The sequence below is a fragment of the Egretta garzetta genome, unplaced genomic scaffold (assembly GCF_000687185.1).
Source record: "Egretta garzetta isolate BGI_Z169 unplaced genomic scaffold, ASM68718v1 scaffold386, whole genome shotgun sequence".
NCBI lineage: Eukaryota > Metazoa > Chordata > Aves > Pelecaniformes > Ardeidae > Egretta > Egretta garzetta.
This window is the reverse complement of record NW_009260063.1, coordinates 62,788-81,090: the sequence shown is the minus strand read 5'-3', so window position 1 is coordinate 81,090 and position 18,303 is coordinate 62,788. Positions and strand designations below refer to the sequence as shown.

At 38.7% G+C, this 18,303-nt stretch overlaps 2 protein-coding genes across 6 annotated transcripts in view; one reads left to right on the top strand and one right to left on the bottom strand.

Annotated features, from left to right (window-relative positions):
- Positions 1–18,303, bottom strand: part of UROS (uroporphyrinogen III synthase) — a 20,627-nt gene that overhangs the window by 2,001 nt on the left and 323 nt on the right. The window contains exons 1-9 of one of the 5 annotated variants that reach the window (XM_035896581.1): positions 14,128–17,910; positions 12,851–12,940; positions 11,957–12,040; positions 10,877–10,973; positions 9,090–9,164; positions 7,748–7,822; positions 2,994–3,077; positions 2,424–2,509; positions 80–178 (exon numbers count right to left, since the gene is read on the bottom strand). In XM_035896581.1, coding sequence (XP_035752474.1) covers positions 80–178; positions 2,424–2,509; positions 2,994–3,077; positions 7,748–7,822; positions 9,090–9,164; positions 10,877–10,973; positions 11,957–12,040; positions 12,851–12,913 — 663 coding nt within the window. In that variant the 5' untranslated portion in view covers positions 12,914–12,940; positions 14,128–17,910. Of the gene's footprint in view, positions 1–79; positions 179–2,388; positions 2,510–2,993; positions 3,078–7,747; positions 7,823–9,089; positions 9,165–10,876; positions 10,974–11,956; positions 12,041–12,850; positions 13,383–14,127; positions 17,911–18,303 lie in introns of those variants that run through there. The other 4 variants (XM_009641069.2, XM_035896582.1, XM_035896583.1 and 1 more) reach the window with 4 other exon arrangements.
- Positions 15,733–18,303, top strand: part of LOC104128321 (BRCA2 and CDKN1A interacting protein) — a 15,448-nt gene continuing 12,877 nt past the window's right edge. Inside the window, 1 exon segment of the mRNA XM_035896577.1 lies at positions 15,733–15,763. Within this exon segment, the coding sequence (XP_035752470.1) occupies positions 15,733–15,763 (31 nt within the window).

Sequence of the window (18,303 nt, the reverse complement as noted above, 5' to 3'; positions counted from 1 at the left end):
CTGCTTTCCCCTCCCTCCTTTGCCCCCCCCCCCCCAACTTACTCCGTGTGGTATTTCACCGCTTTTAAAGAGAAGATACCTTGATATTGTTGATAAAATCCCCCGAAAGCTTCTGAATGTGCTGGAGGCAAAATTTGACACCAGATGGACTGAAGAAGACGACGCTTGCTGGAATTCCCTGAGTAAAAGTAACCATAGGTTGGCATAGGTCACTCGCTATTCCAGCGGTCTGTCCACGTAAATCCCTTCAATGCCTCCATACGGATGTGAAGTGTTTTTATTGATGAGGAACAGCAGTTAAGCCAACAGAGAGGGTTTCCCTTGGTGCAGCCAGCCTGCCAACCCCCCATTCTACCACAGGACGCTGAAATTCAGGTGTGCCTTTAACCAACCACTTTGCCAAACAAGCACCTGCTGATAAATGTACTGAAAGCGTTCTGGAGCCGTACTCATTTTCCTGTTTAGCAACAAAACTCCACAAGTTATTTCCCTAAATCCATTCCCACCTCCCTCCGTTCTGCACATACTCTCTGTTTCCCAGCTCACGTGGTTTACCCTGAGCTCTGCCCGCTCCGAGATGCTCTAGCAAAGACGAGGTGATGCCTTAAAACTGCAGACCCCGGGAAGGGCTTTCTCTCACGGAATAAGCCTGCCCTAGGATAGCAGCAGCAATCTTCCGTAGCCAAAAAACTGGCAAAATTTCTGTCTGGAGTGAAGGTCCCAGCTCTTGAGCTGCAGACCCAAAGCACATGCTTGCTTTATCATGATTTTCTGTCTGACAAGAAAGATACACTCGTTCTGCTCCAACTACATCTGTTGTTACTTTACGGTGCGTGACTTGGAAGCTCAGGAGGCCACGACGACAGTTTAACGGGGCCGCTCCCTGTCTCACCAAGTGCTAAACGCTTGTCATTTTGTGTCAGCCCTCCACGCACCCAATATATAACCACAATATCATCAGTTAAGAACAGCTAAGAAGTGCATGAGAAACACATTTCAACAGCTTTACGCCTAAACTAACATCTAATTGCAGCAAGCAAGGAGTCCCATAAAAAGAGTTCAGAAAGTTCCAAAATGCGAATGTACTATTGACTTGCGTTTATAACAGCTATAAACTAAATATGGTGGGGCTCGGGGCTGCAACAGCCTCCTGGGAACAGCAGGACACTACAATGTATCAGTCAGACTGCCCATGGCGTAACCTTTTAGGATGTCTTGAAAAGGAATTTTAAAATCAATATGTAATTTAACAAGACGTTAATGCACAGATTTCAAAAAGAGGTGCAGCATGCTCGAGGAGGCCAAGTTTCTGTAGGAAGGAAAGCCTGCATTTGGAATAAAATTAATCCTACCCACGATGTAAGCTCCTACCAATGGAAAATTCAGAAAGCCAGTCTTGAAAAAATAAAAGCAATTATTACTACCTTCAAATCTTTTACTGTGTGCTGATCCTGGATTAATGGCATTTACTGATGGTTTTAAAAAGAGGAAAACATTAATAACAATTCTAGCAAATATATCTCAATACACTTGTCAACAGCATTTTGCTTGGAATTTCACCACTTAAAATGAGATTCCTACATTCGTAAATTGGATAATCAGAAAAGGAAGACTGAAACTGTGTCGGGCAGGTAACTAGAGGCTGTAGTGAGGGGGTGTTGGTCTCTTCTGCCAGGGAACGGGCGATGGGATGAGGGGAAATGGCCTCAAGTTGTGCCAGGGCAGGGTGAGGTTGGCCATGGGGAACAATTCCTTCCCCTTGGGGCTGTCAGGCACTGGAAGGGGCTGCCCAGGGAAGGGGTCGAGTCCCCAGCCCTGGGGGGATTTAACAGCCGGGCAGAGGCGGTGGCGAGGGCCAGGGGTAGGGGAGCGGTTGGGCTGGGGGAGCTTAAAGGGCTTTGCCAACCTAAATGGTTCTATGATTCTACTACTGGATTCCAATTTGTAATATACAGCAAAGATATCCAGTGATATTTCAATTGCACTAATAAAAATTAATAATAAAGCTGTTCCATAAACATCCTTGCTACATGTAACTTCTGACATGGTATTACTTAAAAAGCAGTCTTGTGCAGTTCAAAGGAATAAATAGAATATGAAACTATTTATGCAGTTATTTCCCAGTAATTCTGAAACATACATATATTTTGAAAGTTAGACAAAATGTGAAAGGTTTTGTTGTTGTCTTCAAACAGAGGCACTGTGTCTTTGCCATAACAAATAACTGAGGGACTCACGCTCTGTCTGACATTTTTGCTAAAGGATTTTCTTGGTAGTCAACAAGAGAAAGAAAAAAGAAGCCTATGCATGATATTGTTGTATCACCACAAGTATCATCTACAGACAGCTGAAAAAAAAGAGTATATTCTGCTAGGTATTATCCTATACCTCAGAAATTCTTGAATTACATCAGTGCCAAATACCTGCTGTGAGAAGTAACTGCTCAGTGATTCTTGCAGGTCAGTGTGTTGGGTTGTTTGATAAACAGTAAGGCTTTCCAGAGGTATACCTGGAATCAGAATACACACGCAGAATTAACCGGGGTTTCATTAATTTCTGTTATTTCAACAAAACACTCTCAGCATACTCACTGCGCTTAAGTTGACTAGTTTAGGCTAAAAAGATACAGCAAAAATTCTGCGAAGGATTTGTAGGTATTTCTAGAGTTGCAAGATACACTAAAGCATCTGTCATCAGAAGACCTTGAAGCACACCGGAAAACTGGCAAGTCTTGCAACACTTCTGTGAACAAGTGAACCTTCCATCTCAGAGAGGTGAAGAAAAAGGCAAATAACCTTGCTCACGTCAGGCTACAGCTCAGTCCCAGAGCTGCGGCCAGCAATCCAACCTCAGTTTTTACTCCTATCCTCTGACTTCTAGCCAACATGACAGCAAATTCAATTTTTACTTATTCAAGTTTGGTTCGCACGCTTTAGATACAACTTTTCTCATAAAGCCGAGTAATTAAAATGAGGCTCCAAGGGCAGTTCAACCTTTTTCTCTAAGTACCGTAGGAAGTACTTCTCTCTTCAGGGCTCCACAAGGAAAAAGAAGAGCTGAGGAATTAGGTTTCTCTCCTGTAAACACACAAACAAGAACTTTAATTAACTTATGTCTTTATTAAAGAGTAAATATAACACATTTAATACATTTTAAAGGTATCAAATGTTGAACACTGCAGTAAATGCCGCGTGCTTCATCACAGACCCAGCCCTAAGATAACTGAAAACATTTGCAGTGCAACTGCATCCACAAGTCAGAGGACAGAGGCTACTTAGCATGTAAATTAAAAAATATTCCATAACTATAATACAAGTATATCGACTAAAAAGATCTCATGAAAGATAAACTGCATTTCTATTCCCCTTGCTGTCCTACAAAGCAAAACAAGTACTGTGCAAGTTATCTCCTCCTCCTCAGAAACACAATCTTCCTCAATTTTATATTTAAAGTCCTAGTCCCACGCAATCCATGACAGCTTGCTCCATATAAAAGAACATTTAGGCAGACAAAGAAGAGGACAGAAAGATTTTGATGAAAAGTTGCAATCAATCTTAAAGTCTTATTTTCTTAATTCCCCAAGGAAAAATGATTCTACTTCCATTGCTAGGGTGGAAGTGGATATCCTCACTTGCTCTTTCTTGTCCTTTAAAATGCAAGTGACCTCCAACCTTAATTATTGTTACATTGCCAACATGCCAAAGCCCCTTGGAGATTCTGGAGGGATCTTCCTGATACCTGGCTGTTCATAACTCGACTCTGGTAGGACATGATACAGCTGGGATGCAGTTTCCATAGGTTCTGTATGTTCCTAATACTTTAGCAGAGAAATAAACAAATTCTGCTTAAAAAAATACCACCAGGCAATCGTGTTCGTGTCGCCATCTCTTGGGTTACGCTTCCTCCATTCAGGCAGCCCCCCCGTCCCGTGCACCCCGAGTTCGCCCACGCACAGGAGGCAGAAGGTGCCAACGCTGACAATAACCATTGCAGTGTGAATGCAATTCCTGCCCCGGGAAGAAGGGGGCAGCACCGTCCGTATGCGATTCTCAATAATTTGCTCCATTTAGGGCTTAAGCTAATTGCTTTGGAAAGCTTTTCACTACTAGATTTTATCAAATAATGGTGAATATTGACACTTTGCAAAAGATAAAGAGCATTTTAATCGAGGAAGAATTTGATCTTTGGATAGGAATTTAACAGCAGACTTTTTTTCCTAAGAGTCTGAGTTTGCCTTTTCTATAAATAACAAATACAGAGAAAGTTTCAAGGTGAAATTCTACACAGCTGCACACAACTTGGCATTCACATTCCAAAATAAATGAGAGTTCCTCAACAAGTTGTGCCATTACTAATTCAGGTATGTTAATACACATGTTTAAGAGACAACTACTAGAAAAATAAATGGGTTTTTTAAGTGCTGGAAGTAGACTCTTGGTTTATAACAGCAAGCATCAGAGGTGCCTCAGGGGAAAAAAAAAAAAAAAGGACAGCATAGTAAAAATCAAATGGAAAGAGCCTAGTAGGAGTCACCATAGATATATCTGACTGTCCTAAATGCACACTCAAGTTTTATTAGAAGCCATAGATATGCTTGTAATAAATTATAGGAAGGAAGAATGAAGTTGGGACAGAATGTAAAAGAGATTTTAAAATAAGAAGATAAAACCTGAATATTTCAGCATTAATCCTCCTACCACTCATGTCAGTTAATTGCAGCGCCATGTAAAGAAACACTAATCCGTTTTGACTTGTGCTCAGAAAGCACAGAAACATTCCTCAGTAGGCCTGAACAGTACAACGAGCACTGGCCCTAATGGTACCCCCTACTTCTGTAACCAACACAAACGTTACACCAATAAAACTAAAAAAATATTTGCCTTTATTTTCCCTGTCACTTAAGCTGAAGCCGTACCAAAGCACAAAAGGTGAAGAACAAAAGAAATACCATCGCTTCAGTTTTTATTTTTATTCTGACAATAAATTCGAATGATCTAAAAAAATGTAGAGCTATTCTTTTCACCAACTTATCATTTTATGCATAAACAAAAATAAATAAGCACACAATAAGGAACATGATGTAATTTAATCTGTGCTTCCGAGGCTGTTATAAACCACCTGATAAATTGAGAGGACATAAATATGCACAATGCAATAAATCCCTCAGTATGATTATGTGTATCAACAAGAAGCAGTCTCCAATGATTGAAATTCACTGGTCGGTTATCAAAACTGAAGGGTACTCAAAGGCAGTCATTTTTGCAAGGATAATGGAAGTGTTTGCAGCACTGTGTTAATTTAAGTAGCCTGCTGGTGTTCAGGTATGAAACCGCCCGCAGGATACTCTATGGAAAGGCAGTAAGACACACAGATCTCTCTGTCCCTGTGGTGGCTACCAGAAGCTGCTGCTGGCTCTGGACTGAGCTTTCTCTGCTGTCACCAAAAAATGCTGCTCCCCGTCCGGCTCCCTCCGTGACTGCCAGCTCCTACCTCCACAGGAGCCTGCGGGCACAGCGGGGACACAGCCATGGGATCAACCACAGTCAGAAGTAACAGGGTCTGCGAGCCGAGCAGCTCCCCAGGGAGGAGGAAGAGCCAGGGTGATCCTCAACTGGACAGCGAAAATAACCAGGAAGGGCCCACGTTGCAAGAACTGTGCCAGTCACTGGCTCACCATCGAGGAATTTTTCCAGCCCTGGTATTTGACGCACTGTTTTCTTGAGACCTGATCCTAGGCTTTTTTCACATTCATACAACAGAAAAGACAGGTATTTTTCTTATCTTCCTTCCCCCAAAAAAACCTCCTTCTGCAAACTGGCAAACATTATTTCACAGCTGAAACTCGATTTTCTGGCACTAAAAAAAAAAATCAGCTAAAACCTGTCTTTGCTTTAAAATATCTGTTGAAGAGTAGACATGGGTTATTCTTCACTTATGGCATTTTTGTGTTGAAAACGGCATTTTTAATTTTCAGAATTTATTATTTAATCTTGTGTTGACAACTATCATTTTTATCATGAAATATTCCATATAGTTAAAATATTTGCCAATGAATTACAGAGCACTCTGCCCATAAAAACAGTACTTGCCAGCTCCAATCAATTTTTCTTTTACCTATAAATCTCTGCTACTACGCAGACTTTGCTAATCAACACTCTCTTTCACATCTAATGTTATGCCTAACACCCAAAAATAACCTGTCAGGGTTCTTAACATCATTTCCACTACTGAAGCACCTAGCACCTTATTCAGCAAGTTCATAAAGTGCAGTCAGCAGTAGCGCTTTTAAACCAGCAGATACAAAAATTCACCCAACATCTAGAATAATTGCACTGACTGTCATTTGTTTCTCTGACTAGGGTTAGCCAACGGCAGGCTGTTTGCCTTGACTGGATGAATAACATAGCTTTTCAAAGCGTTGGTCATTCTCCGTTCAATTAGCGGACACTGCACAAGCCTCTAGATGAAGGCTTTTGTTTCCCTTTCTAAATTTGGGGCAGAAAGTCCTTCAGCCAAGGACATACCTTTGTATCAGACTGAAAGCTACCCTCTGATTTCACTATGAGGCCCCACTATACAACTCCCTGCTTCCTCACAGGAGTGGGGATGTACCCCAGGTCATACAAAAGCACGGAGAAGGATCCGCCAGCGAACAGGTTGCTGCTGAGATACTGAGCCTTAGGTGTGATTTTCACCTGGTACAGAGATTATTTTAGCAGTGAGTTTCAGAGAGCTTGGGGACTAACTCTGCTGACTTCTTCTGATAACTGTTCCTCCTGGGCGATACTCAGACGGACACTCTGAAGGCAGCGTGCACCTCAGTCGTGGATTCCCTGGAATACCACCACACGTGTCAGAAGCTCCGAGGTCAAATGCATTGCACTGGCAGCTCCTGCTCCTGACTTTCTTCACCCAAGTTCTGTAACCCAGGCTGTACAAAAACACAGCCTCTTTTTTCACAGCTTGTACTGACCCATCCACAGCCCCTAAGCCTAAAACTGTTTCTTCTTATTATTGGAAATTTTAACAAATTATAGTTAAAAAAAAAAAAAGAGGAAGTAGACTAACTAGACTTTTAAAATTACATAACAATCTGATAATACATTTAGAAGCAGCAAACAGATCAGCATTACAGCTTTAACCGTAACAAAATGGTTAAACAAAACATAAACCATCATTTTAACTAACCCCTTCTGCAACGTCTCCAAACCCGCTCTCCTTTGGTGCTGAAAAACAGATTCCTCTGAAACCATCTGTTCATTCTGAGGAAGGCAGTTCCCCTTATCTACTTTGAGCTATGGCATAGTGGAAAACTGGTGGAAAACCCCCAGCATCAACTGGTTTGAAGCAAGGAAAGCCAGGTTACCCGGAGTTCACAGAGAACCAGCACACTTACCGTCACAATCATTTAAATCTTATGATTAAACAGCAATTTCCAATCATTATAGCTCTGATCTAGAGGTAAAAAAATACTTTGTCTACCTGGTCATGCAGTATTATTAATCAATTAAAGAGTTTAAGATTTCACGTAAATTAATGTTTAGTACAGGTATTTCGAAGTATTTTTTATCATCTTTCAGAGATATCGCCCACATTCCCAGAAGCTGAATTCACGGGTTCTACACATAAGAGATATATGCAGTATGTACTCCTCTGCTTCAGTATACGCTCCATTTTATTTATAGGAAATTCTGAAATAACAGAAGGTACAATAACTTAATTTAAATAGAAGATTTTAGATACTTACTTGAGCAAATATATTCAGCTAATTTTTCAGCATTTCCAGATTTTTCTCCTTGTGGAGTAAGGCCAACTTCTTCCACTATAACCAAAAGTAGCAAAGGAAAACATTGAAATCAATGAGAACAATTCAGATTTACTGTCACAGACACATGGGTTGAAAAGGGAGACACAACTTGGTCCGTGCACACAAATACATCTTTGAAAAGCAAAAAAATTAGAGCACTTAAAGTAGCAACATGATATGAAAGATTTGATTTAGGCTCTAGAACGACCTACATGAAAAAAGTAGAAATGAAGAATTCTGGGGACAGCTAAGCTGTTTTGGAGATTTTTTTAAACTCTTGTACCCGAAGCGGTGAAACAGAAATCAGTGCCTGACTACGCTGGATGTGCTGTGGCTTCTGGCATGGTTTGGTTGCAGTCCTCTTCCCAGTGAGCGTATTGCTGTTTGTTCTAGTGAAGGCTGAAATCCTATCGGAAAATCTAAGAGTGTAACACTGCTCTTGCTTAAGCAAGGAAGTAGGGATAAGATGAATGCCTGAGAAGTTAACTAATTTAGGACTTCATTGATTCAAGATGCTTGTTAGCTGCCACCAGTTGGTGATCCAGTGTTGTTACCAGCCTGCCTGAAAAGATACGCTTTTTATAGAGGTAGCCAGTACTTAGCCAAATTATTTTTGGACTAGAAGCAGAAAAACATCCAGACTTTTAGAATTCTCTAACGTTAGTCTTTTCATGGTATTTCCTATGTGGTTCAGTGGAAGCTAAAGCTACAATGCAATTTTACAATAAGAAAGGCTTTCATAAACTAAGATCTACATTGCATTTTTGTTATGCACATAAAATATGCATTGCATCAAATTAAAATTAGTGTCAAGACAAGTCAAGCAGCTGATCTGCTGAAGACAACGGGATGTATACTGCTGACTTCTGTTTGGCAAACGCCTCGCAGGAACACCGAGGGAATAAAGGGCCAGCACATCACACTTCTCACAATCTCAGGCAATCATGTTATAATCCCATTTATCCAGCTTAATTTGCAAAGTGAATGAAAAAAAACCACACGTAAATTAAGAACAAAGGGGTTTTTTTTCTTTTTTGACCAAATTTTTGAAGCAGTTACCATCGCAGTACAATAAAAGTAATGACAAATCAGAAGCTAGATCCCAAGATGAAGTAGGCACGTATAGTTCTAATGCATATACCATTACCTGTTTTCAAAATTACGCATTTATAAAACTTAACTGTATTTTTTTCTAAGCACCCTTGAATAGGACCTAATACTCCAAAAATTGTACTTACAAGACAGATTTATCTAAGATTCCTTTCTTTAAACCCCAGCTTACCTAGAGAAGCTGTAGCTTTTCCTACCACATAGGCTGGTTTGGTATTCCATCTTTGTTTAAGAGATTTTGACCAGGCTGAAAAACATTAAATTAAATTTAAGCACGTGACAATAGAATATGAGTGCTAAATGAGTATTTTGGCTTCAGTTTAATCTACAAATACAGCAGAATAATAACAACTAATACTCTACTACATATTGCAGCAAATCTGAATATACAAAATAAATTTTTAATGTATTTTTTCATTGTGTAAATAGCAATCTACAACATGTTTTTAAAAGCCTAATATGAGTAAACAGTTCTTAGCTGCTTTTGCTAAGTAGCTTTTTTAATGCACACTTGCCCTATGCCAGATCCCATGCAACTTGAAATGTTTATTTATATTTTGGCATTAAGAATTTAAAAAAGCATCAAAACTCGTAGGAAAAACCAGCACATAGTACAAAGGGAGATTTAGACATACAAAGTGGTGGTCTAAAACTGAAGGCTTAAGCAAAAAACAAATATGATCTTCTATGACAACAAATAAAAGGGTAAAAATCTATACCCATGCACTACAACACCCTGTAATGCAACTCTTCCTTATACAAGAAAAATACAGGGACTGATTATATTTTAAACATACACCAAAAATAAGTTACCAGCTTAGAAATACAATGCACCAGAGACCAAAACAAAATTACTAGGAAAAAGTTTTCCACCTTCTGGCAGTAAGTAGGTTATAGATTACACCTCTTGGTTCCAGCTACTTGATCCCTATGCCCGAAATCCTAATGGGTCAAAACCAGATACACTAAATCTTTTACTATCTTCTCTTAAAACAGTACAGCTTAGGACATGGAGTTTCTTTCTAGTATTCTTGGGAAAAAAAAATTAGAAATAGAAACTATAACAGTAAAAAAAAAAAAAAAAAAAATCAGAGGAAACTATTCTTAAGAAGGAAAAAAATAAGGATTTATTTCCTTTGAAAGGAACCCAAATTGGAACTAAAGACTCATTACATTGATTAAAATACACATTTCAGCAGCTCCCAAAATGCCTAATCAAGATTAGGGATGAATTCTAGATAAGAGATTACATTTGACCAAAAATCCTAAAATACAGTCCTCTGCTGTTGGAAATGCTAACAACGTATTTACAGCTTCCTCAAAAGTGTAACCTTACCTACTGTACGTTGATTAGTATGACTACAGCCCAAATATGGAGCAGATAAAGTAATAAAATAATTTAAGTGTACATAGAAACTCAAAGCCAGAAGCTAGGACTTAGCATAAGAATTTAGAAGAGTTTACAAGATCTATGTATCACCATTTCTTCACCGCTTTTTAGCTAATACTTAATTCACCTGAGAAATGTTATAGTCAAGACAGAGAATCTCTTTTTCTCTAAGACTTCATATGAATTATATAGGCACGGAAGTAGCAGTGGCCAGTTTCTCTAACATGGTCCTCTCTTTAAGGGAAGAAAGTAGATAGTACACAAAACCAGGCACTGCAGCAAAATATTCCTTACGCGTGAGATAACCAGTGTGAGCTGGAAAAGCTCACACTAATAAGTAAATTGCATCAAAAGCTCTTTCCTTTCATGTTTAACAACAGCTTAAGTGTGGAAAACCCAAACCTCAAAAGCTCGATTTAGCACGACACCTTTATGATGCCAAAAGAACGATGAGATAAAGGTTTTGAAAAAAAGGTGTAATCCAAACACTTACGGGGGGGGTGAAATAAAATTACAAACGTCACAAAACAATGAAACAGAAAGACCAAGGAATATAAATATACACTTACCTTCATTTTTACTATTCTCTTTTAAACATATCTTGATGGCTTCTAATGCTCTTGGACTGGTAAAAACTAGGCCTCCATAGCATTCTGGATGAGAGAGCTACTTATAAACAGTAAATTTAAGAAGTAAATAAAGAAAAAGAGTAAATAAATAAAAAATTAAATTGCTTAATTCTTTATAACCTTGTGAAGAACAGAACAGCATCAATAAATGTCTGAAACTGAAACAGGCAAGCATTTCATTACAATCAGTAGCCAGAGTATTTATAAGAGAAATGTATAACAAATCTCAAATTCAGAACAAAACTTCCTCAGATTATATTGATACTGAGAATCTGTAGGAACGGACAAGGATTCCTGTCACTGAAATGAGCTGGGAGGATGGGCGAACAATGTATGAGGTACTCACAAATTCTTACAAGAGAACAAAGTAGTACCACAGAGGGTACTATCCAGACAGCTCCTTGCCCCCTCAAAGAACAGTTAAGATTACTAACGGGCTCTCAAGGATCAGTACAACAAAAGGAAAAATGTTCTTGGATCACTTGTAAATGCAGATCATGATAGAATTAAACACCCAACAAAGTTCGGTGCTGTTGGAGACTGTCAATAAAGGTAATCTCCTTCGGAAAACCTCTTCAACATTAAAAATGAAATATAGGCGTTGAAGAAAGAGTAGAAAGAGAACACCAATTATGCAATTTAATTCCATGTAACTAGGAGATGCAGTACACAGTTTCAGTGCAATGTAAGGGTGAACCACAGGTAACCTTTAGTCGTCACTACAGTCTTCTAATTATTTGTTGTGACAAAACCCGATACCTGTGACTACAGTCCGCCAACCTAACTGTGAATTCTAACTGACCAACTTAATTCCTTAACAAGTATGGGCAACATACTTGACATTGTATACAATATTGTATTGTGTTGTATACAATATGGTACTGCATACCACTGTGTGTGTGGAAATGCAAGAAGAGGTACCACAAAGGGCGTTATTAAATCAAGATAAGACACGGCATCTTGGCAGCCGTGGCCTAAATTCTGTTGAAAATAAGACAACAGACATAATTTAAAACTCACCTTTTCAAATAAGCTTTCGAGAGATATGAATTCAAATGACAAAACTGGAATCAAAGTTGCTTCAAATCCATATAATCCTAATTCCTATTAAGAAAAGGTTTATAGCTCTTGAAACAGATTTCAAACAGTAGTTTCTTCTTTTTCAAAGAATTGACTAGGTCAGCACGAATATTTCTTTTTACTAAAGTAAAATACAAAGGCATCTTATTTGCTATTACTAGTGAATCTAGTTTGGGTTTGTTAGTTATTTAGCATTACAGCATAATACTAAACAAACAGCTGTGGAACTGAGGCCTCCTACCTAGCTGCTGAATAGCTACAGCGTACACCAGCACATAACCCCGAACTCCCGATGTGACAAACGATCACCTGATCCTGCAAATATTCTTGCACATCTCTCTAATTCTTTAAAGTCAACAGAACTGCTCTTGCGAGTAAGACCAACTCGCATGTCTGAAGGCAACAGCAGAAAGGACCACAGCAACAGGTAACCTCTTTCTCACATTACACTCCCAGTAAGACCACTAACATTTTTTTAATCTTGATTCTATCCACATGAACATGATCAATATTAATAAATTAAAGTGGAATGGGTTTAATAGTAGTACTTTGCTGAGAGCTTTAACGGTGAATTCAGTACAAATGCCCCATACCTAAAATAATTATTTCAGTCACACCAAACTTTCTAGCATACTTTTTTTCTTAGCATAACTTCAAGCATGCACTCCTAATTTTCATTATTTTTCTTAGAAAATATCATAATTTCAGACATGCATTCCTAATTTTGATTAAGCACGTTTTTCATACTGAAATTCATCTGCCTTGCTGAACACATGACACTATTACTTAATAGTTAGGTGACACAATTGTTTACTTTTTTTAAAGTATACTCACTTTAATATATGGATCTGGTCCTGACTCTTTGTCTTTGGGATCCTTCAGCAACAGAACCTTCATTGTTTACCAAACAACTGCAAAAGAACTCTGAAATACAATAATGGAATTTATCTAAATTAGATCTAGAGGACTTTCTGCTGAACAGTGACTTTAATAGCTCAGCTTCAAAGGAACTGGGTTGCTAACAGTTGCAGGGCTCTCTACACAATGAGTAAGCAGTTAACGTACATTCTCTGGGCATGAATATCCACCCTGATAAGACCAACAAACAACTGTGCTGTCTTTAGATAATACTGCTTAAGGGAGAAACTATAATGAAAGTCATCAAGGAGAATACCTTTTAAAGGAGAATATTTTGTAGAAGTAACAACCCCTACAATGCAGTCACGTTCAGCATCATAATAACCTCCTATCTATAAAAGCTCCCTCTATTCTATTCGTTTCCGTGCTAGTTTCCACCCTGTGCTCATCATAATGAGTATGCAAGGGCTTATGTATCAGTGATTTAATTTGATGCATTTGGGGCCTAACCCTTTTCATGGGAGAAAACACATGCAGGGCAGTGTTTAATTATTTTTTTTTTTTAATACAAACGTGTGTATATATACACACATTTATACATCTAAATATAATATATATAATATTCATATGCTGCCTTTGATATATCTATAGGAAACAAGGCAAGACTGAAAAAATCTATTCTGCCATTAAAATGGAAGCTGATAGTTCTCAGTTCCTGAAAAGTTGACTGTGGTGCTGAATTCAAAGCCAACACCACCACCGCGTAAGCAAATACACCAAGCATCAAAGTTAACAAAGGCAATAATACCAACAAACAGAAACCCACTTTTAAACTGCACATTCACCTTAATTACCTGTGTGCTACTTTCCTGACAGATTACATACTAGCAAGTTCTCTTTAAAATGAGTAATTATGAATATCCGACTTCTTAGATTTTATTCATTTACATGACGCATTGAAATCCTCAAAATATCACCAAAGACAAAAAAACCTGGTCAGATAAAAATGAAAAGAGAAAAGGCAGCTTTAGACAACAGGATCTGGTACCAGTGAGCAGAGCTCACACATTGCACCTATAGCCAGAAGCCGTGCAAAATGCAGGTGGTGAAAAGGGCACCCAAAGCACCACCCCCAGGAACTCACTATCCCACTGTGATACTATGTTAATTTCATGGATTTTAAACTTCTTTTTCTTAATGCAGGTTTTAAAATGTGGTGTCATAATTTAGGCGTTTGATTCTGAACGTCTTACCATCAGACATGGAAGTGCTCACGTCCACAACTCCCAGCACTCACCATTTCCACAATGCAGTGCTGAAATACCAAGGCCAGTGAAGTCAAAGGGAACGACTAAAAGCGCCCACAGAAGAAGAAGCAAGGACTTTGTTGAGAGCTGTATTCTCAAAAACTGTAATTCTTGCTGATTTCAGACTAGAGCAAACACCAAAGTAGATCCCAGTCATGGCTTTCAAGAGCTAGACTCCCTAATACTTTTGAGTATTCAGTTGCTGGTAGCTTGCAGGAGGTAGGGCCAAGTGACTTTCCTCAGTCACTTTAACACTGTAACAGTCTTTACTTTTAAAATCCAACATTCTTGTAAAAATCTAGTTTGCACAGATCGTTGTTGTGATACTGAAGCTGCCAACAAGCCTTACTATAACTCCACCTTCAGCACTTATGCTCTAAGTATGATGCACTTACATTTCTACTGGGAATCTTAAACTCTTAACAGCACCAACAAAAATGATGTTAACTGTAACCTGCCACACCTTCCTATTTCCAGAATATCTTATGTTTAGTAACATTATGAAGTCATCCAAATGTGAATGTAAGGAAAAAAAAAAAGTCCTTCCAAACTGTATAATACAAGAAAATAATACTTTGGGGAAAGAGCAATTTTCGAAAGTATTGTAATATAACCCCCAGGTGACATGAGAGAGTTAATTCAGGTACACCTGGGGAAAGCAGAGTTCTAATTAATTACTTTAGGTAGTTAGAAGCGAATTAACTTCCCATCCTACACCTTATTACTGTGTCAAGTAATGAATAACAATAAGAAATGGGTAAACATCCATGCTTAACAAGGTGACTTAGGATAATCAAATTAATTATTTTGTCTAAATCCCGCATACAGAATATATACTGAAAGAAAAGAATAATTACAAAGTCATAAAATATCATGAACTACCGCATGATGCAATTACCTAGCTGTCTCCTCCAAAGAAATCATACAAGCTGTATTTTGGACCCGGCCATCTGGCTCACTTGTAAAAAAGAGGAAGGCTGCACAGCCTTGGGTGCTCCTAGAAGCCACTGGCTTATTTTCAGTTCTGCCATTTATAAACTCCAGAAAGGGGCTGCAAGTGTCCACCAGAAGACAAATTTGACCTAGGGAATCTGTAAGTTTGTGCATTTGTGAATAACATATTCTGAGTGCTTTACTGCTGAAAAAATTATTCCCTTTTTCCGCAGCCATAAACCTCTCAGACAGTTCTGTTCTTTCTGCCTGTGTAGTTCAGGAAGGTTCACACAGATTTGGCAAGAGGTGTGACCAAATGAAAACTGGAGGAATATCCCCATTTCCAAATGCCAGGTCGTCACATCCAACACTATGGGTGCAACCCATCCAAACTCACTTCATTAGCAAGCGTCACTGCGAACTGGGGCAAAATGCCATCTTAACGGGTAGGCAGGAGAGGAGGCCAACAAGATCCCGAAGAGGGGCAAGCACACAGGAGCACATTTTCAAACCAAATATATGCCAATATACTTTCAAAGGGTGAAGAAGTTAAAACTCCATGACGGATTCTTTTTTGTGGGGGAGAAACATACGGACAAGGTTTTGGGATTTGCGGCAATGATGCGAGGGTCCCACTGCACTGGGAATGGTAAGAGAAATACAGTATTTTTAATGGTTTACTTGCGTCCTTGAGGTGTTCGTAAGGAGAGCCCTACAAACGACTGAAATACAATTTTCCAAAGAGCTAGCTTTCTGCTAAATGCATGTCAATGCTAAATGCATTGAGCCCTGACAAACATTCCTATTGAATAAAGAGCATTATGAGAAAGCACATAAATAAGACATGCAGCATCTTTGGTAATTTTTGACACATTCTGAGGGAAGTACTTACAATACAAGTATATACTTTAGATATCTTATGTATTTTATCTATAAATGATATCTTATATATTTAATCAAGAGAGGTATGCACAAGCTTCTAAACCACCATAAGAAGTTTCTATTTGGAACAATGAATGGACTTGGCAGAGTCCAGCAGCGCTCAATCTATATCTGGAAAAGAGAATGTGTACAAACAACCTTAATAAGTTTTCCTCTGCCAAGTCTTTATTTATAGGATGATGCTGGCTGCCCACTTTTGGCTCACTAAACAAGCACTTTGTTTGCCTGAGCACCAATAACAACCCTGCAAAGATTGCTCTTCAAATGTTAAAAAAAATACCATTTAAAACCCATTAGGCTTGCAAACAGCTAGTAAGAGGACAACAGATCTTTTGTCTTAGGCACCCAGACACAAAGATGAAGAAAAACTTGTATTACTCAGTCTGAGGTTTGGGAACCATCCAATTAGTTCTGATAATGCAAGAGCAACTGGAGTGTCTGAGGCATTACATCATGACTGAAGGCTAAAACCAGCTTGGTGCTATTTCTCCTTGTCCACATTACTTAAAGTGCACCTTACTTAATTAACAAGAAGGGTAATTTCAGGTCACATTGCATAGTCAGAATATTACGCTAACAGACATAATTAAATGCTTCTCATTCAGAGCATCACGCAGTAAAATTCAACATCCCTGTGCCTTCAGTTAAAACATGAAGCTCATTAGGATGTGTATCCCTGATATTAGTACAGTAAAAATGAGCGATACTCTCATATTAAAAAAACCCGTGCATATTTTTTATACAAAACATTGTACAGAAAGAACACCTCTGTGGGTCACTCAACTTTCATTTCAAAAGCTGCCCCCAAACTAATTGTGAACTACCTTTAATATAGAGGACAGCTTGTAAAAAGAAATAAATGGGTCCTTTTGTTTCTTGCTAACTGACACCAACTGGTGCAAAATATATTAAACTTTTCTAATACTATTCTGATTATAAGCAACTGTATGGGTCACACAGAAAGATTTGATTGCCAAGTGCAAAGGGAATTGTCTGTCCCATCATAAACATAAATGGGGATGAATTGTAAGATGCTACTGAGATACGATTTTTTAAAAAAACCTCTAAAAATCCCTGGGCTAGGATTTTGGATGCTCTGCGTTTCTTACCAATATTCTTTTACTATGATTAGATGGGTTTAACAACCAGAGAAGAAAAAAAGCCTACCTGTAAGACTGCCATGAAGTATGGTTCAGAAATCTACCAAATTCAGAGACAATATAGTGCATATATCATCAAGTAACAACAACAAAAAAAAGACTTGACAATAATTCCTGCTACTTGGGTGACTATGTCACAAAACTCAACAACAAAACCAGTTCTTTGACATGGCAATCTAGGAGCAGCAAAGGACTCAGATCTTTCTACTACATCATGGATTTTTACCAAAAGCAATGTTAGCAATTAGTGTCTTTCTTGACCGATACAGTTTCAAAAATAAGATGGAAAACTGTATATAGACGCAGACTGCATTCCCAGAGAGGCAGTTTTACTCCAGCAGCAAGGGGCTTTGCCAATACATCTTTCTCCACACTGTATTCTTCCCCTGTGCATCCGTGTTCATATTTTGGCAATGACCTAAGTGCTCCCAGAGCAGACACAGCTCTCAAAAAATAAAAAAATAAACACAGACGTGTTTGATACTTTAAAAGAGACATGCTAATTCTAATCTATTTGGATTCTATTGAAAAAGCCAAAATTATATCCCAGGCCCTGTGCCTTGCATTTCTTCTGGCTGGCAATAGCGAATGCCCAGTCCTCTTCTTAACATCCCTAACCTCATTAACACCTACCTTTCTTCATTAACTAGACATTGAAGACTTAAATGGATCATGGTCCACATGATGGGGGTTGGACTAGATGACCTCTACGGGTCCCTTCCAACCCGAAACATTCTATGATTCTATGAATCAGCTCAAACATTAATGGCCACTTCTATACTTTTAACACCTAGGCTTTTTCAAAACATTCTCCTGATCGATAGTTTTATAAAAAAAAAAACATTTACATTGTGTTTACTGCATTCTACCTCACTGCCCTTTCTGTTTGTTTGTCTGGAATTATCTATAACGAATCTGGGAATTGATTTTTTTAAGTAAGCAGTAAGCACTCGATTCCTTTTTTAATTTGGCCGTCAGTAATTTGGCTGACATCAGAGACGCTCAGGGCAGACCGACAGGCCCCAGTACTGTATTTCAGCCTCTGTTGGGCTTTCTCCTCCTTACACCCGTGCCGCTGAGGGGTTCA